At 43.9% G+C, this 26,907-nt stretch overlaps 2 protein-coding genes across 2 annotated transcripts; one reads left to right on the forward strand and one right to left on the reverse strand.

Moving 5' to 3' along the window:
* Window positions 1-8,868, reverse strand: LOC141201563 (zinc finger BED domain-containing protein 4-like). Its single transcript, XM_073663559.1, has 2 exons — window positions 8,620-8,868; window positions 1-3,120 (listed from the first exon to the last, which is right to left on the reverse strand). Exon 2 carries the CDS (start codon window positions 2,433-2,435, stop codon window positions 1,281-1,283), a length of 1,155 nt encoding a protein of 384 aa, XP_073519660.1. The 5' UTR covers window positions 2,436-3,120; window positions 8,620-8,868; the 3' UTR covers window positions 1-1,280.
* Window positions 8,847-25,866, forward strand: PTGES3 (prostaglandin E synthase 3). Its single transcript, XM_073663567.1, has 8 exons — window positions 8,847-9,004; window positions 17,289-17,402; window positions 20,350-20,419; window positions 21,362-21,460; window positions 21,585-21,674; window positions 21,775-21,837; window positions 24,447-24,471; window positions 24,615-25,866. Coding segments are annotated over exons 1-8 (483 nt in total). The 5' UTR covers window positions 8,847-9,002; the 3' UTR covers window positions 24,635-25,866.
* Window positions 25,867-26,907: the final 1,041 nt, after the last annotated feature.

Genomic DNA, 26,907 nt, shown 5'->3' on the forward strand with positions numbered 1-26,907 from the left:
CAAAAATTAGGACGGAGGAACTTGCAATGCTGGCAACACAGACCACGGTCACCCTGGTGGTATAGTGGTGGTGGAGGCTGAGGATAAGGAGAAGAGCAAAAAACAGCCGAAATGAGGAAGCGTATACCCATGTGTGGGTGTGAAGCGGTGCATGGGAATGCACCTCCCGAAACAACAGTGGATTTGACTTTATGTTACTCTGCTGTCATTTGGTGGTGATGAGAAGTCTGGCCCAATCCAGCCCTTGTTCATTTTGATAAGGGTCAGCTTGTCAGCATTGTCAGTTGACAGGCGAGTGCGCTCATCAGTTATAATTCCCCCAGCGGCACTAAAAACACGCTCCGATAACACGCTAGCGGCAGGGCAGGCCAGGACCTCCAAGGCGTACAGAGCGAGTTCATTCCAAGTGTCCAGCTTGGATACCCAATAATTAAAAGGCACAGAGGAATCACGGAGGATGCTGGTACGGTCGGCAAGGTACTCCCTCATCATCTTTTGAAACTTTCCACTATTTGTGAGAGTACCCCGCGCCTCAGGGCCTGTAAGCTGTGCGGGTCTCAGAAAACTGTCCTAGAACGTTGACAGTGTTCCCCTGCCTCTGCTGGATTGGAGTTGCGTCTCTCTCGCCTGTACGCCTTGGTTGGTCAACGAACTGTGACCTCTGCCGCTAGCATGTTCAGATGGGAATTTTTTTTAACAGTTCTGCAGCAAGGGCCTTCTGGTACTGACCCATTTTTGTAGACCTTTCCACCTCAGGAATAAGAGAGTGAAAGTTCTCCTTGTAGCTGGGGTCTAAAAGTGTCACCAACCAGTAATGACTGTCACCCACCATTTTGACAACGCGAGGGTCACGGTTAAGGCAGCGTAACATAAAGTCAGCAATGCGTGCCAGACTGGTACCGGGCAAGACTTCCGTGTCCTCACCAAGATGACGACTGACCATGCTCTCCTCCTCCTCCACTCCCCTGTCCTCAGGCCACCCTTGCTGAACGACAGTATGACAGTTGTGCAGGTACTACCGTCTACAGCGCATGATACCAGCTCCTGTTCTTCCTGCTCCTCCTCTCCCTCATTGTCCCCCAATGCACGTTGGGATGAGATGAGGCTGGGCTGTGTGTAATCGCCCGCTACGGCTTCTTGATCCATCTCATCATACTCTGGCTGCAATGCCTCCTCTTTAATTCTCTGCAGAGAGCCTTGCAAAAGACAGACAAGTGGGATGCTGACGCTAACGACGGCATCATCGCCACTCACCATATTGGTGGACTCCTCAAAGTTTGTCAGGATGGTACATATGTCAGACATCCAGGTCCACTCCTTATGTGTGGAGTCTGACCTGAATATTGACGGCCTTGTTGCAGCTGGTACTCCACAACTGCTCTCTTCTGCTCACAAATCCTTTGCAACATGTGGAGGGTAGAGTTCCAACGTGTGGGGACATCACACACCAGTCGGTGTGCCGGAAGCGGCAAACGCTGCTGCAACACAGCAAGGGCGGCGGAAGCTGTAGCCGACTTCTGAAAATGAGCTGACAGGAGGCGTACTTTGACGAGCAGATCTGGCAACTCGGGGTACGATTTAAGAAACTGCAGAACCACGAAGTTAAGCACATGAGCCAGGCATGGTACGTGTGTGATCTCGCCTCGCCTCAGAGCCGCCACCAGGTTACAGCCATTGTCACACACGACCATGCCTGGATGTAGGTTCAGCGGTCTCAGCCACAGATCTGCCTGCTCTTTCACAGCTGTCCACAACTCACAAGCAGTGTGAGGTTTATCCCCTAAGCTTATGAGTTTCAGCACAGCCTGTTGCCGCTTGGCGGAGGCAGTACTGCAGTGCTTCCAGCTTGTAACTGATGTGGTGATATCTGAGATGGAGGCTGAACATGAGGAGGAGGAGGAGGAGGATGATGATGCGCAGGAGCTGTACACTGTAGGGGCAACTCTGACTGACATAGGGCCCGCAATCCTCGGTGTGGGGAGGATGTGTTCCGTCCCAAGGTCCGAATGGGTCCCGACTTCCAATATGTTTACCCAGTGTGCCGTCAGAGAGATGTACCGTCCCTGGCCACAAGCACTTGTCCACGTGTCCGTTGTCAGGTGGACTCTCCCAGTAACTGCGTTGTTGATGGCATGGCAGATGTTTTGGGACACGTGCTTGTGTAGTGCGGGGATGGCACACTGGGCAAAATAGTGTCGGCTGGGGACCGAGTACCGAGGGACGGCCACCGCCATAAGGTTGCGGAAGTATTCCATCTCCACCAGCCTAAAAGGCAGCATTTCCAATGCAAGCAGTCGTGAAATGTGCGAATTTAGGACTGTGGCCTGTGGGGCGTTGGCTGCGAATTTGCGCTTTCGTTCAAAGGTCTGGGATATGGACAATTGAACACTGCGGTGGGACGTGGATGTTGATGCTGTTTCTTGAGAAACTGCCATAACAAATGAAGACTGAGAGGAGGGGGCATGCAGTATGGACAGGGGATTGCCTTGCACGCACAACAGGGGGTTCTCTTACACGCACAATAGCGAAAGAAGCAGTGGTGACACCCGCTGACACTGGTCATGGACCCTGGGGTTCGTCCCACAGAGTCTGGTGCTTTGCTGACATGTGCCTGATCATGCTGGTGGTGGTCAGGCTGGTAGTTTTGTCACCCCTGCTGATGCTGGCCTGGCAGGTGGTACAAATGGCCCTGCTCTATAACATGATGCCTGCAGATTAGAGAGCATTTTATGGAAACAAGTTCCCTTTAAATTTTAAGTCAGCAGTTCAGAGGAGCGATCTTAATACCAGACCAGCAAATCCACAACCCTTTGTCAAAGACTTGAAATATCAGAGAGTTAATATGTAATTTCAAAGGTTTTTTAAAATGGGCAACCATCCAACAACTATAGTGTGGGCTGACTCCTGTATCAGAACTGAGAGTGAACTGCTGACCATCCGCATAGAGGTGGGCCTCTTTGTGTCTTTTTTTGCAAAGCAAAACTTCTTTTCTTCTCTATGTTGAACTCAGACCACTGACTGATCCAAACAGGGTGGAGAAAGCCTTTGTTTTAGGTGGAGGAAGGTTTCATGCAGGTACACAAGAGACAATGCACAAACTATTCAAAGTATTTATTTCTCCTAAAAAAAAAAAAAAAAAATCAGGTATTTCTGTAAAACATTGTCGTGACATTTATACTTTTATATAGTGTACAGTTTACATTTATATAGGTTTTAACAATTCAAGAATTATGCTCTAAAATGCCTAGTGCCCCTCAGCGTTCAAAACCTGAGAATAATTCAGCACGACAGGTCCTATGCAAACTTTTCCACTTCCAAAATGATGACATGGAGAGATTAGTGTACATTAAACAGCCTGTACAGTCTTTTGAATATTCAATCTTCAGTCTTTGAATATTCAATCTTCTGATGGTGATAGGCCGGTTTTGCAAGTCCGACATTCATGTAGTGTACAGACTGCGATATCTGGACCGGCAGCAGGTCGTTGGATCAGAACTCACCAGCCCCATAGATATATGAGGCTGATGAGATCAGGTGACCCACGGCTGGTCCAGATTCAGGCCATTAATGTTGGACATGTGAAATTAGCCATCAGTCCCTCTTGAATAAAACTTAGCTCTCCTTCCCCCTGTTTCAACAGTGGGCATATGTCCAGATAGACCCAACTATTAAACCACGGGAACAGCGCACCATTTGCTTACACATAGAACAGTATAGTAATACTGTTAACCATGTTTTTCCATATTTCTTTTCAGAAGTAGCCATTATGCCATGCATGAGTAAGATCTAAACAGATTAAGGGGATTACTCGAATTTAAGGAAAAGCTATTTTTTTTCTCCCTGCTGCTTGTGGTTTATGATGAAGCTATGTAGTGCATAGCACTTACAGTAAGAATGGCAGAACTGCAGTGGGGGAAATGGTAAGGTAATTGTTTGGTAAATATGGTAACAAAAACATATACAGTACAGACCAAAAGTTTGGACACACCTCATTTACAGATTTTTCTGACTTTTTTCATGACTTTGAAAATTGTACATTCACTCTGAAGGCATTAAAACTATGAATTAACACATGTGTAATTATATACTTAACAAAAAAGTGTGAAACAACTGAAAATATGTCTTATATTCTAGGTTCTTCAAAGTAGCCACCTTTTGCTTTGATGACTGCTTTGCACTCTTGGCATTCTCTTGATGAGCTTCAAGAGGTAGTCACCAGAAATGGTTTTCACTTCACAGGTGTGCCCTGTCAAGTTTAATAAGTGGGATTTCTGGCCTTATAAATGGGGTTGGGACCATCAGTTGTGTTGTGCAGAAGTCTGGTGGATACACAGCAGATAGTCCTACTGAATAGACTGTTAGAATTTGTATTATGGCAAGAAAAAAGCAGCTAAGTAAAGAAAAACGAGTGGCCATCATTACTTTAAGAAATGAAGGTCAGTCAGTCCGAAAAATTGGGCAAACTTTGAAAGTGTCCAAGTGCAGCTGCAAAAACTATCAAGCGCTACAAAGAAACTGTCTCACATGAGGACCGCCCCAGGAAAGGAAGACCAAGAGTCACCTCTGCTTCTGAGGATAAGTTTATCTGAGTCACCAGCCTCAGAAATCGCAGGTTAACAGCAGCTCAGATTAGAGACCAGGTTAATGCCACACAGAGTTCTAGCAGCAGACACATCTCTACAACAACTGTTAAGAGGAGACTCTGTGCAGCAGGCCTTCATAGTAAAATAGCTGCTAGGAAACCACTGCTAAGGACAGGCAACAAGCAGAAGAGACTTGTTTGGGCTAAAGAACACAAGGAATGGACATTAGACCAGTGGAAATCTGTGCTTTGGTCTGATGAGTCCAAATTTGAGATCTTTGGTTCCAACCACCGTGTCATTGTGCGACGCAGAAAAGGTGACCGGATGGACTCTACATGCCTGGTTCCCACCGTGAAGCATGGAGGAGGAGGTGTGATGGTGTGGGGGTGCTTTGCTGTGACACTGTTGGGGATTTATTCAAAATTGAAGGCATACTGAACCAGCATGGCTACCACAGCATCTTGCAGTGGCATGCTATTCCATCCGGTTTGCGTTTAGTTGGACCATCATTTATTTTTCAACAGGACAATGACCCCAAACACACCTCCAGGCTGTGTAAGGGCTATTTGACCAAGAAGGAGAGTGATGGGGTGCTACGCCAGACAGGGGCGTACATAGAAGTCATGGGGCCCCATAGCAGAAGCTCTAATTGGGCCCCCCCCCCCACAAAATAATAAATAAATATTTGTCTGTGTAACAGAAGAGCAGATCTCATAACTTTCCAGCCTTTACATAGAAATTTTCCTCCTTCTGAAGTTGTAGATTCCTCTTTCATTGCCCCATAAAGTATGATGCCAACAAAAGTGCCCCCCAAACAGTATGATACCCATATGGTGCATTCCTTCACGTGCACAGTATAATGACCCTATTGTACCCCACTTCAACTCCCATGGCAAAGTATGGTGACCCTAATGCAGTATAATCCCCCAACTGTGAACCCCACAGAGCCCTCCATACACTCTCATGGCCCCCACACAGCCCTCCAAACAGTATAATGTCCCCCACACAGCCCTCCAAACAGTATAATGGACCCCACACAAACCTTCACACTGTATAATTGCTTTCATACAGTATACAGTGTGGCCCCCTCAATCCCACAATCCCTGGTATGTGTAGCCTCCTCAATCCCCCAATCCCTGGTATGTGTTGCCCCCTCAAACCCACAATCCCTGGTATGTGTAGCCTCCTCAATCCCCCAATCCCTGGCATATGTAGCCTCCTCAATCCCTGGTATGTGTTGCCCCCTCAATCCCACAATCCCTGGTATGTGTAGCCTCCTCAATCCCTCAATCCTGGTATGTGTGGCCTCCTCAATCCCCCAATCCTGGTATGTGTGGCCTCTTCAATCCCCAAATCCTGGTATGTGTGGCCTCCTCAATCCCCAAATCCTGGTATGTGTGGCCTCCTCAATCCCCCAATCCTGGTATGTGTGGCCTCCTCAACCCCTCAATCCTGGTATGTGTGGCCTCCTCAACCCCTGAGTCCTGGTATGTGTGGCCTCCTCAACCCCCCAATCCTGGTATGTGTGGCCTCCTCAACCCCCCAATCCTGGTATGTGTGGCCTCCTCAATCCCCCAATCCTGGCAAATGTGGCCTCCTCAATCCCCCAATCCTGGTATGTGTGGCCTCCTCAATCCCCCAATCCTGGTAAATGTGGCCTCCTCAATCCCCCAATCCTGGTAAGTGTGGCCTCCTCAATCCCCCAATCCTGGTATGTGTGGCCTCCTCAATCCCCAAATCCTGGTATGTGTGGCCTCCTCAATCCAAGTATTTTGGTATGTGTGGCCCCCTCATCCCCCAATCACTGCACACAAAACAATGAACACTAATACTCACCTTCCTTCCTCACCTCTGCTCCAGCGCTGAGTCCTGTCTGCAGCAGCTCATGTCGGCATCTGAGCTGCGCGCGCTGCAGCTGCAACTGCTGCTGGCACATTGACTCCTCTCCACGCCGAGACTATGGGCGTGAAGAAGCATGAATATGCTTTCTCTTTAGCAGCGGGCACTGACAGGAGCCGCGGCTCAGCGCTCCTCCGTGCCAACTGCTGAAGAGAATGAATATTCCCTCTTCTCCACGTCCATGGGAGTGGAGAAGAGGGAAAATTCATGTCCCTTTAGCAGTGGGCACAAGTAGTAGCTGCGGCAGGGGCTACTGCGTGTGCCCAGTTTCTCCACTGCCGCAACCCTCTCCTCTGCCGCCGCAACCTCCTACTCACCTATCCTCCTCGTTCCCACGCTGCTTGGGGCCCTCCCGGCTCACGGGCCCCCTCCGGCCACGGGCCCCATAGCAGTGGTACGCCACTGACGCCAGATGACCTGGCCTCCACAGTCACCAGACCTGAACCCAATCGAGATGGTTTGGGGTGAGCTGGACCGCAGAGTGAAGGCAAAAGGGTCAACAAGTGCTAAGCATCTCTAGGAACTCCTTCAAGATTGTTGGAAGACCATTTCCGGTGACTACCTCTTGAAGCTCATCAAGAGAATGCCAAGAGTGTGCAAAGCAGTCATCAAAGCAAAAGGTGGCTACTTTGAAGAACCTAGAAGACATATTTTCAGTTGTTTCACACTTTTTTGTTAAGTATATAATTCCACATGTGTTAATTCATAGTTTTGATGCCTTCAGTGTGAATGTACAATTTTCATAGTCACGAAAATACAGAAAAATCTTTAATAGTTATACCCATATTCCTATGAGAAGTAGATGAAATCTTTTCCTGGGCATGTGTATTTGTGATATTTCACCCATAATCCCCATACAGAACAATAGTTATACCCATATTCCTATGAGAAGTAGATGAAATATGTTGCTTGGCATGTGCATTTGTGATATTTCACCCATAATCCCCATACAGAACAATAGTTATACCCATATTCCTATGAGAAGTAGATGAAATATGTTTCTGGGCATGTGTATTTGTGATATTTCACCCATAATCCCCATACAGAACAATAGTTATACACATATTCCTATGAGAAGTAAATGAAATATGTTCCTTGGCATGTGCATTTGTGATATTTCACCCATAATCCCCATACAGAACAATGGTTGTACACATATTCCTATTGAATGTAGATGAAATATGTTCCTGGGCATGTGTATTTGTGATATTTCACCCATAATCCCCATGCAGAACAATAGTTATACCCATATTCCTATTGAATGTAGATGAAATATGTTCCTGGGCATGTGTATTTGTGATATTTCACCCATAATCCCCATACAGAACAATAGTTATACACATATTCCTATGAGAAGTAGATGAAGTATGTTCCTGGGCATGTGTATTTGTGATATTTTAGCCATAATCCCCATACAGAACAATAATTATACCTATATTCCTATGAGATGTTGATGAGATGTATCACCAGGCGTGTGTAACCCCGATATTCTACACATAATCCCAAATAGTTACTGTTTTCCCTGGTTCTATTATTAAACTTTAATCCAGCCGTGTGGATGTTCTGATTCATTTTAGTATTTCCATTGAATTCCCTCTGATTTCTTTCTATATTACAGGTCAAGAGTTAAAAACTGCTGCTTCTTCTAATCCAGTATCAAGGCCAGAAGTCATTTCCTGGTCTGCATTTGAAAAATCTGCTGCCATCTAGTGGTCGAGTCTAGCATTGCAGCCCATCATCCCAATATGCAGTTTAGAACATCCCCCTGTATGGCCATAGGCGAGGTCTGATAACTCCAAAGTGGTGACAGATTCCCTTTAACAAAAAAAAAAGAAAAATAGATAGTATTGTACCATTTCCTTTCTGATTTTTTTGGGATAAAAAAAATGCAGACTACGTATTTTCTATGTCAAAGAGAGAATTTCATCTGCTGCCTTCTAGTGGACAATATGAAAACTGCACTTCATTGTTCCTCTTCATACTTCTCTACTGCAAATTAAAGAAAAAAAACACAAAAAGGAACATTTTTTTCTGCACATAAATTGAAACCAAGCCCTAACTTCCGCATAGCTTGCTCGTATTGTTGGCTTACGTTAGACGCTTCGTACAGCTTGTTATCATAGTGCTCTGTACACACCTTCAGCATAAGAATGTACCCGGTGTCTACAGAGGCTTTTCTATCCGCCGTACTTTACACTACAGGCAGCACCTGCTGAGACCTGCGGGGTGTTAAGGGATGACGTCATTACGCAGCATCCTGAGGTGACGGCGGCCATAGCAGCCGTTAGTGGTGGGAAGAGCCTCAGTCTCCTGCCCGCCCCGCCCCTCTCTCTTCCTTTGTGTTGCCGCGAGATCTGGCGCGCTTCCTCCTCCTCAGAGTGAGGCTGGGAGCAGGCTCCGCCCACCGCCGGTGACGTCACACAGCAGGCCCGGGAGAGCTGGAGGAGGAGCTGAGCGGCGTGTGGCGGACACGACGAGAGAAAGCAGCGTGGAGCGGAAAGCCGGGAGCAGCACAGCAACATGTGAGTGGCCGGAGCTGAGGCCCGCGGGGCAGGAGGGGCTGCCGGTCCTCGGGTAGCACATAAGGAGAGCCTTCCCCAGCATGGCGGCCTCTGGCCAGACCTTTACCCGTTTGTGTCACTCGCGCTCCGGTCAATGGAGGAGGGGCCGCCCCTGGCCCCGGCACATCCCGCCCGCTCTCCAGAAGCCCCGGAGCCGCAGTCCGCCAGCTGTAATCCGCTTACTCCATTCATTGCAGTGCGCGTCTCCCATTACTGCGCCGTCACCTGCTCTGGGCGGCGGGGCAGGTGCGGGCAGCCCGGGAGGCTCCTCTGCCGCCCCCTGCTGGCGCTGCGGCCGTGTACGGAGAATCTGGGGGCCACAGTCACGTGTGGTTACTGCAGACCCTCCCAGAACACCCAGTGCTGCACGTCCGGTCCTGGCCCATCATTGACCCCATCCCCCACATCCAATCACTGCCATGCCAATATTTGGTGATGTCAACTGCTGGTTAACCCCTTTGTAACCTGGACATTTTCTGTGTTCGCTCTTTAGTCATCGCTCCCCATCTCACTTGTTCTAAGAACCGCAGCTATTTCTCCTTTGGCCGTTAACATCCCCATATGAGGATTGTTTCTGGCGGGATGAGTTGTACCTTGGAATGACCTTATTCACTTTACCATAAGTTGTACTGAAAAAAAAAAGAATCTAATATGGCAAGGAGGGGATACTGCATCTGCCGGGTAAGGTGTGGGAACCGGGTGCTGAGCTCGCTCCCTACCGGTCATAACCATATGGGATAATAAATAACCGTTACTCAAAAAGTAAATGCCACTCCTTCAGTCTTAACAGTTTAGAAGGTTAAATGGAATCTGTCAGTAGGATCAGCCCTCCTAAGTCTATATGGGCATGTAGGTCAAAATCCACGCTTTTCCTATATATAAATGAGCAGTTCAGATCTATGGGCCGGACATAGATCTCCCAAGAATCTGCCTCCAGAGCTTATTATACATGAAAGGGGGAGTTACCAGTGTGAGACATGTAATGACTGACAGTCTGCTTTCCTGATCTACATGTTTCTCACTGGTAACTCCCCCTTTCATGTATAATAAGAACTGGAGGCAGATTCTCATGCAGATTTGTGTCCTGCCCATAAATCTTAAAGGGAACCTGTCATCAGAAAAAAACGCTATTAATCTGCAGATTAACAGCCTTATTAACCTGCACTTAGCCAAACTCTGCAGGGACAAATAAACTTTATTCCCCTCGGCAGTGCTCCGGTTTCATCACGGGTGGATCAGTCACTGCTATGAGTATACAGAGCAGCAGCTGTAACCATGCTCCCCCCCCCCATCCTGACTGACAGCCTGCCCCATTGTAGAGTCAGTGCCAGTGTCCGTCAGGGATGGGGGCGCAGTTACAGCCATTGCTCTGTATACTCAGAGCAGTGACTAAACTGGCGCCGCCCCCGTTATGAAACTGGGACGCTGGCAGGGGGAATAAAGTTCATTTTCTCCCTGCAGTTCGGCTAATTGCTGGCGCTGGGCAGGTTAGTAACGCTATTGAATGGAATCTGTCAGAAGGTTTTTGCTACCTCATCTGAGAGCAGTCTGATGTAGGCAAAGAGACCCTGAATACAAAGATTTATCACTTAGTTTACTGGATGTAGGGGCTGTGATACTATCAGAGCTTTTAGAGTTAGAATGTGGCATAGCTGAGAAAGCTAACCCCGCCCACACCTGGACAGTGAGCTACTTAGTTGCAATGTTAATCTTAGTGATAAATCCTTCACAGTTAGTAAACAGCACACACTTTGACAAGTGACACATCCCTGATTTGTGTTTCAGCCTCTATCTCCTTCTGTCTTCAGATTACATAGCAAAAACCTGCTGACAGATTCCCTTTAACCTGCAGGTTAATAGCAGTTTTTCTGGTGACAGGTTCACTTTAACAGCTAATTTGTATATTGAGAAAAACATGGATTTCTCGGGAACCATTTATCAGCTTGCAGATATCAGGGTAACATTTATTATGATTTGCTTATATTGCGCCATCATATTCCACAGCACTTCAGATATTATTACTGTCCCCATTGAGACTCACAATCTAAATCCCCTATCGCTATGTCATTGGAGTGTGGGAAGAAGCCCACTCAAACTTGGGGAGGGCATACGTACTCCTTGCAGATGTTTTACTTGATGGGATTTGAACCTGGGACTGCCAACAATGCTTAACCACTGAGGTATCATTTTATTCAGCTTCCTATTACCTGCATGCCCATGTAGACGGCTTACGAAGGTTGATTCTACTGACAGATTCCCTTTAAAGAGGTTGAAACTTTGATGGTCCAATAGGCTATATACAAGTTGAAAGATTCACTGTCCTGGTTACACGGGCAAAAAATACGGTCATTGATACGATTATTCTGTCTCCATATAGTATAAGTTATCAGCAGCACATTCCCTGTTTACATGGGGCGATGTGCTGTCGACAAAATCATGCGTAAAAATGATTGCACAGCTGGCTAGTCCAAGTGGTTTTATATCAGGAAACTTTCTAAGGCCGAGTTTAGATGTCCATGAAACACTGTGTATGGACTGGCCACTGGTCTTCACTGGAATTCAAGGGCCTCACAAATGCCTGAGGCTGTTAAACTCAGGTCAGGAGACCCACGACCCGTCTGTACATGGACCGCCTTTCATGGACGCCTAAATTTAGCTGATCCTTATTTCAGGGCTGCTGCTGCTACCTACTTATGGCACTGTATACATTGGCTGTGGTGATATCCCCACATATAGGAAATATGTATGTACAGAAGTGAGTGGTGGAAGGAGACAGCCAGGTAAGCCGTCATGTGTAAATTATGTATGTGACCAGTCATATTGACTTTTATGGGTGCAGAGAGGGCCGCGTCCAATGTTTTTAGTTTGTTTTTTTTGGCTCCAGGTACTCTGGTATAATGCTAGAAAATAATTTTAATTGCAATCCACAGTAAAATATGACGTTTCGGTCTATTGGAGACCTTCTTCAGATTAACAGATGGCCCATATCTACTATCACCTCGCTCTGCACTACAGGGAAATTTATCTAGAATCGTCAAACTGGGTCTTGATATCTTGCACTTTATCTTATTTGTCTTATTAGTATTCATTTAGAAGCCCCCAGTGGCCAGGCACAGAAGTACAATGTGAATGAGGCCTCCAATTTAGGGAAGGATGATTGTATTTTCTAAACACATTGCAGATTCTGCTTCTGAATAGCAGCATGTACCGACCGCTCGTCTTTTAAAGAAAATATCTTCTCAAGGCTTTCTGGTAACGCATTTTAGTTTACCTGAAGTGGAGATGTAATGTTATGTCTGAAACCCCCTTGTGGAAGCACCCAGATTCACTGTGCATAACACAGCCTTAATTATCTAGCATGTTCCAGAAAGTCAAACTTGTTTAATCAATTGTCATGGTATTTTGTGCCTTTTAACAGCTTCCGACACTATGAAGTACATGTACGTTGGGGGAAGAGACACTTGAGGCTGGAAAGGGAATGTGATTGTGCAGGGCACAGAAGCTGCCGGCACCATCACTAGCTGGAGGATAGCTGTGATTAACTAACATCCATGATAGTAGTAATCTGATCTCTGTGCTTTTTCAAAGTGATCAATGTAGATTGTATTGTTAAAGGAAAGGCTCTCTGTCATGTCACCTCCATCTCCATTATTCTTATCATGTGGGGGTTAATTGTTTTGTACTGTCATTTTGAAGTCTATAAAAGGTCCAAAAAGTTATCTAGTAAAGGTCTCAATGTGTATGTGCATCTAAGTTTATTCTTGAATAAAGTAGAAAAAAACACAATGTACAATAAATACTAATTAAAGGGGGAACCTGTCACCAGAGAAACGCTATTAACCAGCATATATGGGGTTAATCCCCAGGTTAATAACGTTACTAACCTGCACTTAGCCCAATGCTGCAGAGAGAAAATTAATTTTATTCTACCCGGTAGCATTCGGAGGTCAGTCACCGCTCTGAGAACACAGCGTCAGATGTAATCGCGTCCCTGGCACTGAACACTGGTTCTGTGTTGGGGCAGTTCATTTTCTCTCCCCAGTGTTGGGCTAAGTCAGGCATCGGGCAAGTTAGTAATGCTATTAACCTGGGGATTAGCGCCATATCTGCAGGTTAATAGCATCTTTTCTGGTCGCAGGTTCCCTTTAATTTTTTAAAATCCTTTTTGAGGTTGCCCGCCTCTGGTGATGTCTTTGTCAAGCGTTGCAGTTTGCCAAATCCTAAAGGTCTGTAGTGCACACAATGTTTGGAGTCTTCTCCTCTTGACGGTTCCAGTGTTTGTCTCCCTGTGATTTGCTGACTTGCACTCTCGTGTCGTCCATTATCTCAGCTGCGTCTGTTACTAGAACACTGCAAAATATTACAGACTAGTTGGCATGTGACGTGCTGACCACTGGAACTGGCAAGGGGAGCCGAATCCAAACACTGTTTGCATTATAGACCTTTAGTATTCCGTGAGCTGCAGCGCTTACAAAATATTTTCACCAGAATTGGACAACTTATTTAACTACTCAACGCAATATTACATATCTGTACATGTTTGCGGTTGTGATCACTTGTGGAGGTAGTTCAGGAGCGGAGTTCTCGCCACATGTGGCAGATCCTGGCTATATTACATAGCCGCCAATTCTAACAGTCCCGGTGGAGATGAGCTCCGGCTGATGCCGTAAGTCATTTAAATGCCACTGTCAATCTCTCGCAGCAGCATTTAAATGTGATGTTGCTCACACTTATCTGCACTCTGTTGTGATTGCGGGGCGCTGATGGGTTACTATGGCAGCTAAGGGCCTTCTGAAGGCCCTGTCAACACCATCTTGGTTCTCCTCTGAAGCTTAGCTGTACACTAAGCTTCAAAGGAGACCAAAGGGAAGCTGTAGCTACGCCTGGTTCTAGCTACCCCAACTGAGAGCAGCATAATGTAGGGGCAGCGAGCCTGATTCCAGCGTTGTATCACATACTGTGCTGCTTGGTGTCTTTTTGATAGAATCCTTGTTTTCTCTGTTGCAGATCTAGCAGTGCTCTGAATGCTGAGCTCTGTATATCCCCACCCCCAACACTGACTGGCAGCTTTCTTTCAATATACAGTGTACACAGAAAGCTGCCAGTCATTGGTGAGTCGGGGATATACAGAGCTCATGAATATGGAGGACTGGCAGCAGGCCAACTAATCTTCTAATGATCTCCTGCTGGTTTCCTCCGAGTTCTCCAGTTTCCTCCCACGCTCCAAAGACAATACTGATGGGTAATTCACATTGAACCCCAGTGGGACAGTGATGTCTGTAAAGCGCTGAGGAATTAATGGTGCTACGAGTAAATAAAAAAAATAAATATATATATATATCTCAAAACTACACCAAGCAGCCCAGTAAGTGATTCATTTCTTGAATCGGGGTCTCTGTCTCTACATCCTGCTGTTCTTAGTTTACGTAGCAAAAACCTGATGACAGATTCCCTTTAGGCTCTGTTCACACTTGCGTTTTGAGTTCTTTTTCTCTGTTATGTTTTAGGAATAGAGAAGCGGAATGTATGGAGCAAACAGATGGGTCCGCTTTACAGCTGCCTGGTTTCTGTGTATTAAACAGAACATAATTTTCTGTATTGTTCCCCTTTAGTTCTGTGAAAAAAAAAAAACTGATGTGCAATGGAAACGAGACTGACCATCTTAGTCAGTGGTTCCCATTATGTTTCAGTTTGCATCCGTTTTGTAATGCATCCGTTTTCCACGGATGCATTACAGAGTCTAGCTGTGAACAAAGCCTAACTTATTTACTCCCAAATAAATGAAATTAATCAACATTTCGTGCAGCAAAAACCAATGTCCTTTTAAAGGGATTTTCGGGGAATAATTTTCCCTTCCTATCAGCTTTGCTAGGTCAAAATATTAAACTCAGGTGTTGCCCATCCCCCATAGTTCAAGTGCTGTGTTTCCACCGCTGCCTCAATTTTTGTTTGCCCAATCACTGGGCCCATCAGCTCTGATTTAGACCGCAGTCGCTGAGGCTAGTGATTGGGCAGTATTCATATGTTTTCTAGTCATGACCTCAGTCTGTCAACCCAGATCGTAGCAGAAGCGAAGACAGTGCTGGATTTGGAGCGGGTAAGTAACACCCGAGTTTAATATTTTAAGCATATGGAAGCAGATGTGGGGGAAACAGTGATTCCTGGATAACCCCCTATGTTAGCACGAAAATAATTTTCCATGTTCCTTACAGATTGTTGATGTCTCTCCTCAACCACTGAAGGACTAGGCCATAATTGACCTTATGGCTTTGTTCAGACCTCTGTGTATTATAGTTCTTACTTGGACCGTGACATATGGGCGTCGGAATTCAGAGAGAGAGAGAAAATTTTCCAGCTCCGAAGTTCGGATCCCCATATATTTCAATGAGGTTCTTGTAAAGGTTTTGTAACCGAACTTTGAACATAAAGTTCGGTCGGGTACCAGAACCTGAACTTCCATGGGTCCGCTCATCCCTTACTCCTGATAAGCAGAGAGGACGTCTATGTCGATGTGGATTACCGCGTGCTGGTGTGTGTGGAGTTCTGCTTTACTATTAGTAGGGACTTTTATACATGATTTTTGTTATTGACAGCTAAATTCATAAGAATGAAGGAAATACGATGTCTTTGCATAAGTTATGTTAAATGGTTAAATTAATCGGTAGCACAAAACAAATTTCTGATCCACGTATATATTACTAATGGTATTCTGCATCCAAAGCTGCAGTATCAGGAACATTGGGGTCTTCTAATTGCCGAAATAAAATTTTGGTGAACTTTAGAAAAAAAATATTATTGGTTGAAGCGCTGTCTTTAATTCTGGTCACACCCTTGACAATCTAATACCATGAAGTAAGGGGAGTGATCAAACTCACAGCATATTTCCTGCTGACACATCTGTAGTTTCCAAATGATTTCTCAAAGCCGCTGGGAGTTGTCATTACGCAGACAGCCCTGTGTTATTGGAATATTTCTGATAAGGAAAATGCCCTGTGTAAAGTAGAACTCCAGCGTTCTGTGCTGGGACCCTGCTTTATGCTGCATGTATAGAAAAGGGTTTGCCTAATGAAGTGCCAGATCTCCGAGCAATAATACTCTTCTCCCCAGAGCAGTGTGCTGTGGCCGGGCTGAAGATGGTGGATGGTTTCAGCTCGCAGTCTGAAAGGGTTCAGCCTGTGCCATGTGCAAAAGAGGTATCTGAAATGTCTGCCGGTTACAATTGTATGAAGTCGCCCTCTGATAAAATCCAGATTGTGCATTACCCTGGTGTTCTCATGAGTAGACTCCTGGACTATACAGTTTGGATCATCTAATCTCGCCATTCAGTTAGTTTACCGTGTTTGGAGCACGTGTTCCTAGTTTTCACAATTTACAACTCCTCATTAACCAGCGTTGTCATGAGAATCTATTTCATATGGCAATATTTAATACTGCGATTTTTGAAGTATTTAGTAATTCAATGTTCTCATTTTGGGTTTGGCTTGCGTTGCTTAGATCGTTACACTATTACTTACAGATCTTAATTCAACAAATATGTTGAACTTTATGGGGAATGTAATATGCCTTATTAATTGACACATTTGATTCTATAACCTGTTTTCTAAATGGCATCCACATAAAATCTCACACTTAAAGGCCTACCGCCAGGTCAAAAGTCTCCAAGTTTTGTGCTTATTTCCTCTGCTTCTAAGTATTTATTTTTTTAATTCACCAAATGTTCCCAGAGAGATGGGTACTTTACATTTAGTGTTAAATTTTGTTCTTTACGAAGGGGTGATGCTCCCAGGACTCGGGTTGTGTGATTAGGCTGCTCTGCATTATTAACCTGTAGGCAAACTCCTCCTTGGTAAAGACAAGAAAAAGTAGCATGAAATAAAAAGGCCCATATCCAGAAACGTAAGGCAGATTTAAAAGGAATAAAAATTGAATGCTTGGGACCAGTGGGGATAAAATAAGGGTAAAATCTGTCCACGTTTGACTAAGTGACAGGTCTTTTAAAAAAAAAAAAAAAAAAATGTCAATTTTACTTCTTACCATGGTGTTTATTTTACACCTTTTTAGGGCTCGTGCAGATGTGTGGTTTTCGGTCCGATCACAGATCTGACCAGAGCATGACTGCTTTATATTTCAATGAGGCTGTCAAATTGGGTCCTGATCAGACCAAAATCCACAGACCTGAGCATGAGACTTAAATTATCATGTAATTGTTATAACTATTTCTTAATTCATCTATCTGTGTCTACAGGCAACCAGCCTCTGCAAAGTGGTACGATAGGAGGGATTATGTCTTTATCGAATTCTGTGTGGAGGACAGCAAAGAAGTGAAAATAGACTTTGAAAAAGATAAATTTACCTTCAGGTAAGGTCTACCCTTGAGAACGCGTTCTGAAAATTGTAATGTTTGCCTACAATGACAAGGACCGCACAGTACTAAATGCCTCATTAACTACAGATATCTATTAATAGTCCTTTTTTAAATGGTTTCAGCATCCCCTAAAAATGTACCCCCTTTATTCCCAGGGAGTGCCAGATATTGGATACTACTAAAACCACAGCCCTGCTACTAACTACAAAGCTCCCAAATGGTGGGGATGGTCACATGCCTCCGGTGGCCAGTGCCGGGATAGTCCCATGCCTTCAGTGCAATACTCCCTTCTCAATATGGGTAGTATGTTATTGCACCTGTGTTGGCCAATTGTGTACTTTAGAACAGAGGGAGTATTATTAACCCTTGCCATTCTGCCGCGTACTATTACATCGCTGCATGTAGAAAGTTAACACAATTTGTCCTACTAATACCGCGCAGTGATGGCATTCGCTCGGGAGCTGTGCCCACACTGTCATTTTTGGGTGCAGCCGTATGAGAAGTAAAAACCTGTAATGACATATACAAAATAAAAAAATCGCTGTCTTTAACTTAAAAAAAAATAAATAAATGCCAGAATTGCTGGGGTTTTTATACAGTTTACTTCTCAAAACCTCAATGAAAATGTATCAATCACAGGTACCCCAGAGTCCCCAATGCAAGCTGCAAGTTTTTCCACAAAATATTACAGGACAACTTAAAAGTCTGCGCTGCTGTTCCCGGCTTCTGTGATTGTCTGCAGCCCTGACGTCTAGTCAGCTGCAGCCAATTACTGAATTGAACTATTTTGCCGAATAGACGGCACGGGCCGCTGCGCTAACTTACTGGCCGCAACGCTGACGACGTGAATTCAACATCGATCCGGACAATAACACACCCGGAACAGCGGCGTATCAAGCACATTTGGTTTTTAAAACCATCTGTGCCTCAGTACAGAGGTTTTTCAAATTCTCTTTAATTGTAATGTTTAGCCATGATTTAGTTTTGAGTGCTTCCTGCTCATCTAGCCAGTGGCTGCGAAGGGGGCTGTGGCTGACCCCACTCACTATGATTAGTGGGGGATTTGCATGGGTTTAAAGTACTGGCATATGTGTTGTGATAGACTTCATTGTATTACGGCTCCATATTGAGGGCACCTGTTACAATGGTAATGAGCCATAAGGTTTTGAAAGTTGTATCTGTCATGTAAATACACTGCAATAACATCACTAATACTCCAGTGAGCATGCAGAATTAGAGAGTAGTCCATATTTGCCTTTTCTGTTAGCTCTCCTGAGCTTCTCATCTCATTGCTTGCGTTGCACCCCAGAGGTCTCCTGTTATTGTTAGATGAACCTCTGTGTAACACTACAGGACATGTTATAGAGCTGTCCACCATGACCCTGTTTCCAGCACGCCTCACAGTACCACATTCATGCTTAGAAACAAAGTGCCATGTTCTCTGTGGTTTTCCCACTCCCAACTGTTGTCATTAAAATATTCCCCTCGTGATCTGGGTGTTATGCAGAGAAGTCTCTTGATACTTGTGGAAACAACTGTTCAGAGGATCTGTTGATGTCTGACTGTGACACTAAGGACAATAAATGACATTCTGAAATCTGCAATGCAATTAACACGCTACAGCTGGCCGTGCACACATTCACCCTACAGTCAAAACGCAAAATTCTATATGGTAAATGCATAGTGAAGGTAATTAGTGGCCTCCTAGTGGATGATCCTGCAACCTTGGGTACGTTCTGATTCCCAATTTGCATCTTAACTGAATAGCCAACATAGACTCAGACTTCACTATTTAAAGCATTTTTATGAAGTCTTGAGGTGCCCCCTCTAATCACTAATGGTACAGTGTTTATGCAGTCCGTCCTAGGAGGGTGAATGGGGGGGTTGTTATGTCCATAGCATTTTCTGCATAGCTTTTGTAAAGATAGAGGTGGAATAGAGCATGCAAACGGGATCATTCATGAGTAGGGAAGAATGTTTGTTGACATACAGTTGCCAAATACTGTCACATTTTCAGTTTTGACTGGAGGGATGCTTTATAGATTATTTCCATCTGATACTATGTTCTTTGGGTATTCTATCTCTATCTCTGTTTGTAGGGGTCTGACGTTTGGGTTCATCAAAATACTTAGAATGAAGGTGCCACTATGCTGGTTTAACAGTAAATTCCATTCACAGTGTTTCCTTCTCAGTGGTGCCCCTGGCCAATCAGGCTGTGCAAGGGATTACAGCTGGAGCTCTTCTGTAGTTCCCTGCACAGCTGGATCGCCAGGGAGCCACTGCAGGAAAAAGAGTGAAGGGGACACAGCATTGATCCAGTGCTATATTTGTGGGATTCACAAAGGTTTGCGCCCCCCCCCCCCCCCCCCCCCCGATCATAAAGTAGTGGCATGTCTGAGCAATATGACATTGTTATTAAATGGCAATATCCCTTTAATTATGTGATGCATGCCGTTTCCCACAACAGCTATTTCAAGGAACACAGCGCAAATCGAATGTGTATGAGCAGCATCTCTCCCAACCATTAGTCGGCTGGTGCCTCCATACACAATAGATTGTGGGCCTAACCATCAATATCTGTGGGTTCGGGTGGCATTAGTCTAATGTGTATGGGGGCCTGGAGTGGAGATGTGACACACGGATTCTCTTTGGTGTCATGCAACACCACCTCATGCTGCACACCAGGCAAACGTGTGTAAACTTAATCGTGGTGCTTCTTTAATCTAGTGCGCCATTAACTAGAAAAGGGGTAAATAATTAAGGTGAGCAATAAAAATACTGATCGTTGACTCCATAAATGCCGAATGTCCACTAATATTTGAGACATGTTAATGTTTCCCTTGGTAGTTCTTGCCTTTGACATGTATTTCCTCCATTCAAGAAATGAATACATTTAACTGTTTCGCGTACTAGTATTCTCTTTCTCTCCGTCATTTTTCAGTTGTCTGGGAGGAGCCGAAAACATTAAACACTTAAATGAAGTCGACCTGTATCAATCTATTGATCCCAATGTAAGTTTTTGGTTTTTTTTCTTATTCATCTGCAAGAAATCAGCAAAGATTTATCAACTGGATGTAGATATTGGAGTTCTATTCCAGGTTTTTTTTTAAATTTCACTGTTCAGTGTGTGCATTCAGATATTTACAGGGCGTCATCTTGTGGTGTTGCAGCTCTGCGACGATCCTCTACTGGACCACGGGACCACAGCTGTGACTTGTCAGCTTAGCCCCAGTTGCTCCACTCAATTCTCTTTCTCAATATGAATCTGAGACTCCGAACGAGGCTCCTATAGACTTATATTAAGAGAGGATGTAACAGTCCGTGGTGAGATCTGGCAAGAAAGAGCTGTGGTCACAAGATAGCAGGGAGGCTCCAGCACAGCGCTGGAAACAAAAGATGGCGACCGGTAAGTATTTGAATGCACACATTGAACATACATTAATGCAGTTGTCTGGTCTAAACCGATAAATCTGCAGTCACTGAGTGACTGCAAACTTATGAATCCCCCACTGCACGCACTGTGCTCTGCGGAGATTCGCCAGTTTCATACCCGGGACTGGAGGGCATGTATGAATTATACATACTCCTAGCCAGTTGGCGCGGCCTCGGTCCATACACTTATGGAGCGAGGCCTCTCCCCATCTGGTGGCGTGGCAGACTAGAGTGCAAGGCCTCGCTCCATGCAAGTAAGTGTATGGAGAGACTGCAGACTTATCAGTTTGGACCGGACAACCCGTTATAATGATAGCAATCAGATGCTGAAAAAAACCTAGCGGAATGATACTTTAAGAAATGGTGTGTAAGGTTAGTAGATGGCTGGAGGGTGTCCCTGTATTGTAGTTGGGAAATGGTTGAACCATTGTGCAGAATACCTGGTACATCAGTGCCTCTACTTAATAACAATAGGAGTGAAAACTGTTAATTCAGCTCATGGTTTTCTTTTCTCCTGATAGGAGTCTAAACATAAAAGAACAGACAGATCTGTCCTGTGCTGTTTACGAAAAGTTGAATCTGGCCAGTCGTGGCCAAGACTGACAAAAGAGAAGGCAAAGGTAGCTTTTGTTTTCTTGACCTTAATTTTCTAAACTGTCCCTATTGTTTTGTGTATCACCTTGTAGTAGGACACCATTACCTGCCATATTACCGCTTTACATCACATTGGTCATTTATTTACAGCTCAATTGGCTTAGTGTGGACTTCAACAACTGGAAAGATTGGGAAGATGACTCTGATGAAGATATGTCCAACTTTGACCGCTTTTCAGAGGTTAGAGACTGTTCTAGGTTGTTTTTTTTATATATATATATTTGTCATGCAGACCTGCTGTAATCCATGGGTTTCCCCTAATAACTGTTGCATTTTACAGATGATGAACAATATGGGAGGAGATGAAGATGTAGACTTACCAGAAGTAGATGGTGCAGATGATGTAAGTTGGTTTTTTAAACTTGAAAAAATTGTTTTGTTTTGTTTTTTTTTTTTCTCCAAGATTCATTAGTCTTGTAATAAGACATTTCCTCTATTTTATAGTTATATTTCGCATCATTTGATTTACTTTAATTGCCTCCAACAGTGTAGCATCTACACTATAAAGTTCTGGGGTGACTTGTAATTTTTTACATTTCTGGCTTGCATCTTCAGTGTTTCCCTATGGGAGCAGTTGTTGCAGTTACTTATAACAATTACATGAATTGTGACCTGTGTCAGAATTATTGCAGTTGTGCAACTCTTTTTATGAAAAAAAAAAAAAAATGTTGAGGTCATGTACCCAAAAGTCAAACCCTAAAAATATTTATTGTATTAAAGTGGGGACTAATTTTGGTTTTAGAGGCACTAGGCCTCCAACCCTTCATTTGTGGTAAATTGCCTTACTTTGTTTCCTAGTTGGTGCAGCTTTACATTGCTGTAATGTTTAGTAGATAAAGTACAATTTTTATAGTTCAGTAAGCTTTTGTGAAACATCAAAGAACTTACAATAATGAGAGATAAGTTCGTATCAGGAAAACATACCTTCCACCTAACACAAAGTATTGTGCGCCAAGTACAATACCTTAGTTTTAAAGAGTGGATAGAAGACTTCTTAAATGTGTCCCAATTAGTGTTGAGCGAGTATGTTCTATTAACCCTTTCGCCAAGTATGCTCAGGCCGAGCTCCGAGTATTTACAGCTGCTCGGTGATATGTTTGAATCACTCCCGTGTGCATGATTTGCAACTGTTTGACAGCTTTATTACATGGGAGGAATGTCTATTTCTTACACATTCCTCACATGTAATAAAGCTGTCAAACAGTTGCAAATCATGCACACGGGAGCGATTTAACCCTATCACCGAGCAGCTGTAAATACTCGGAGCTCGGCCCGAGCATACTCGGACAGAACATACTCGCTCACCCCTAGTGACAATACTAAACACAATCCAGTAATGGTACTCCTCAAATGAGTGAAACTAAGGAATGGTAATGCCTTAAGAAAAATGGGCTAGCGTAAAACCCTTATCATAGGCTTCAAAAAATTCCTACAGCCAGTGTACCATGTCAATAGCTCCTCCATCTGCTGGATCTTGGAAAGCTCTGCGATCCTTTCCTTTAGGGGTTGGGGTAGCCTAGATTTCCAATGTCTATGCTTGTACTCCCCAGCTGCCTTGTAAAATAGATGCGGAATGCCTCTTATCTTATTCCAAGGAGATAAAGCCAGGCAGCATGTAAATGAGCCACGCAGGGGTCCATCTTTTGTATACACACTCGAGACCTGATTTGTAAAGATTACTCCAGAACGAAGCAATGATATTAAATGACCACCATATGTGTAGGTGTGTGCCCACTTCCTCCCCACAATGCCAACACCTCTCCGAGCAATGTACGTAGATTGCATGCAGCAGTTCTGTGCCACCTAGTTATCTTGAAGTTTAAAAGAAACTGCAGATTTGAGTAATGATAAATGCCCTCAACTAGGTCAAAGTTAAAGAATTGCCCCAAATCTGTTTCCCAAGCATGTATAAAAGGAGCCAGAGAGGTAGTCTTTGCCTCAGCCAGTGACCTAAAGTAAAGAAGCGACCCTAGATGAGGGAGAGAATGTTTGCAGAGAGACTCAAAAGAAGTGTGCTCTCTAAAAACAGTAGAGGCGAATTTAGATATGCACCCACTCCCCCATGGACAACTCCCTGGAGAAAGCAGATAAAGATTGTATAGTGATGTACCCACTCTTAAAAAAAAAAAAAAAAAATTGATCTGGATATCTGTAGAATGAGGTATACCTAACAGATGGTAGGGTTACCGAACATGGGGTGCACGCTGAAGGGAAATGCTGTATAGAGAAGTAGGGTCTGGAGGGTGGAGGCTACCAAAACAAATGAGACAGAGTAAGACCACTGCTTTGCCTTCTCGTGATAGAACCAATGAAGGATGCAATAAAGTCTTGCCTCCGTACTGTATCTTTGGACACCTGGAGGCGTAATCTCACTTGTGTTTTTGCCTTGATAAAAAAAATTTTACCCCATAAAAAATTAATAAGCAATGATTAAGCGACTGACAGAAGCTGCTTGGTCTATGGATGCGGATGGTTTGAAATATATAACATATAAAATGTATGGGAAAATGTTAATTTTTAAAGTCCGAATTCTGCCAATCCAGAAAAGCAAGTCTGCCATTTAGAAAGGTCTGCCTTAATGGTCTCCAAAAGAGGGGAAAAGTATAAGCGAAACAGGGTCTCCAAATTAGCTGGAATTAGAGTATGTAAACGTGATATGGGATAGGAGTAATATATAAGGAGTTCTGTAATCGTTCCATTTTCTCTCCAATGAGATTACCGCACACGTTTTAATTATACAGTAATATAATTGTACTTAGAAGCTACTTCTTCTGTACACCTGTGAATTCAGTAGCTTCTATCCTTTAATCTATGGTCAGCCTTGAGATGAATGGCAACAGATAAATATATCCTTTTTTCTTAATACATCATGCATGTGTTGTCCTGGAAGGGTTTTCTCATTACTTTCTCACAAGTGTTAATCTGTGTTTTTTTGTTTTTTTTTCCAATTAGGACTCACCAGACAGTGATGATGAAAGTAAGTCGTAGTGTTGGAATTCTAGGCTGAGGCACAGTTTGAGAATTTGTATGATGCCTATAATAAGATTCACTGTGTATTAATTATGGTTTTCACATTGTGTAAAAAAAATTGTTTTAACACCTACTTTTAATTTCTTCTAGAAATGCCTGACCTGGAGTAAGAATAAAGAGCATCCTAAAATTGTGGGAGGAGGGTGGGAGAATGGGTGGAAAGAATATTTCAACACTCTGCAACAGTTGCCGATACCCAAGTTGTAAATACAGAGTACTTCCAGTCAGCCTTGTACGTGTATCACCGAATGGCGCTTACCTGGGGTTAGAAGATACAATTGTACAGGACATCCCTGAAACCTTAATACTAAGGAGCTGCTATTTTAAATGGTGATAACCATTATAGATTTGCGCATATTGTATATCCCTTATGACTTGTGGTTATGATCAATTTTCATTAACTCTTGGTTTACATGAGAACATGTTTTCTCCAGAATTAAAAACTGTTAAAAAAAATAAATAAATTGTATATCCAGCTAAGGTGAGCTTACTCAGACCAGTAGATTGGCGGTTGACCTGGATGTAATTGATGACCTATCTGTGTGGGGATCTGACACTCAGCATTAAGATGAAATCTGCTCTGGTGGTGCCCAGATATAAGCAGCGTATAGGGTGGAACACAGTAGCCCCATACACTTAATGGCTGATAGAGTACTGTTTGTTTCCTATTCTTAAATGGGAGATGCATAGTAGTACTTGACAGTGGCCACTTGATGATCTACGGGGCTGTTGTTTTCTGCCCCCTTATGTGATTATATCCAGTTGTGCTGGAGTATTTTTCAGCTGAAAGGGTGGGGCGTCAGACCCCCATCAATCTATTGATTACCTAAGTCTTAGACAATTAAGTAATGAGTGTCCTTCAGTCGTTTGTATTTATTTATTTTTTTTATAGATACAATGATTTAGGGTTTCTGGATAAACATTAAGGCTAGATTCACAAATCTGTGTTATGGTCCAAGCACGGACCGTGACCTAATGGCTGCCGAGTTGGGGTCAGGAGACCCGCAGTGCTTTGGCTGCACAGATGTGAGTCTAGCTTGAGGTGTATGAGACTATCCCACTAGTAACCACGAGTCCTGTACAATTGGTCTAACCCTTTGCATTTCCACCTTGGAAGAGTGTAGACAGCTGTACATTGTTTCTCTCATCAGTCTGTACATTTAGACCAAATTGTATTTGCACTGTCACAGTATATATTAAAAAGGAAAGAGTAACAATGTTAATACACTATACTGTTTTGTTTCTTTTTCTTTAATCGGGTGAAAAGCCTAAGTTATATTGGAATTGATGGGGATTTTTTTAATTGTCTGCATTATTTCTAATAAACTATTAAGAGACTTAATTATGATTATTTTCTTTATGCATTTAAAGTATTTGACCTTTTTCAGTTGGATTGGGCCAGACTTCTCAACACCACCGAATGATAGCAGCGTAACATAAACTCAAATCCAGTGTCTTTTCTTGAGGTGTATTCCCATGGACCTTTTCACACCCACACATGGGTATACGCGTCCTGATTTTGGCTATTTGCTCTTGTCCTCCTTCTACTCATCCTCCACCATATCACCAGGGTGACCATGGTCCGTGATGCAACACCCACATAATTTTTTTAAAGGTTGTTTATGATGCCCGTAAAAAAAATGTTTTATACAGTATGTTCATGTATACCCCCCAGGGGTAAGTGTTTGTCAGCCCATACACTTAGTGCATGGGCATTACAAGTATGGGAGACCCGCTCCTTTCTAATGGGAACATTTTTTTTATGAGGCCCTCTAAGTCTCTTCCAAGGGGCATTGGAGTGCATCCCAATTTTTGGCAGCCCTTGCATTCACTGCATAGGCCAACACTATGGGAGACCCTCTCCTTTCTAATGGGAATTTGTCGTTACTGTGGCACTGCTCTATGTGTCTTTAAATTGTTAGTGGGGTTTTTCCTAAATTTGGTCAGCCGTTGGACTCACTGCATACCCTATAACTGTATAGCAGACCCTCTCCTTTCTAATGGGAACATGTCATACTCATTACTGTGGCCCTGCTCTGTGTCTTTAAATTGTTAGTGGGCTTTTTCCCAAAATTTGGCAGCCCTTGCAGTCACAGCATGGGCATTACCACTATAGGAGACCCGCTCCTTTATAATGAGAACATTTTTTTTACTGAGACCCTCCTCTGTCTCTTCAAAGGGGTATTGGGTTGCGCCCGAATTTTTGCAGCCCTTGCAGTTACTGCATATGCAATAACAGCATAGGAGACCCACTCATTAATAATGGGAACAACAAAACATAGCCGGCTGATGGCTCTCTAACAATAGTAAGGGCCGCCTGATGGCCCTATAAAAATACGCTTTGTGACTTTGAGTACCTCCATCATAAATCAAACAGGATGTG

Source organism: Phyllobates terribilis, unplaced genomic scaffold, assembly GCF_046119375.1.
Source record: "Phyllobates terribilis strain yellow unplaced genomic scaffold, ASM4611937v1 Scaffold_2__4_contigs__length_985480577, whole genome shotgun sequence".
Lineage (NCBI taxonomy): Eukaryota > Metazoa > Chordata > Amphibia > Anura > Dendrobatidae > Phyllobates > Phyllobates terribilis.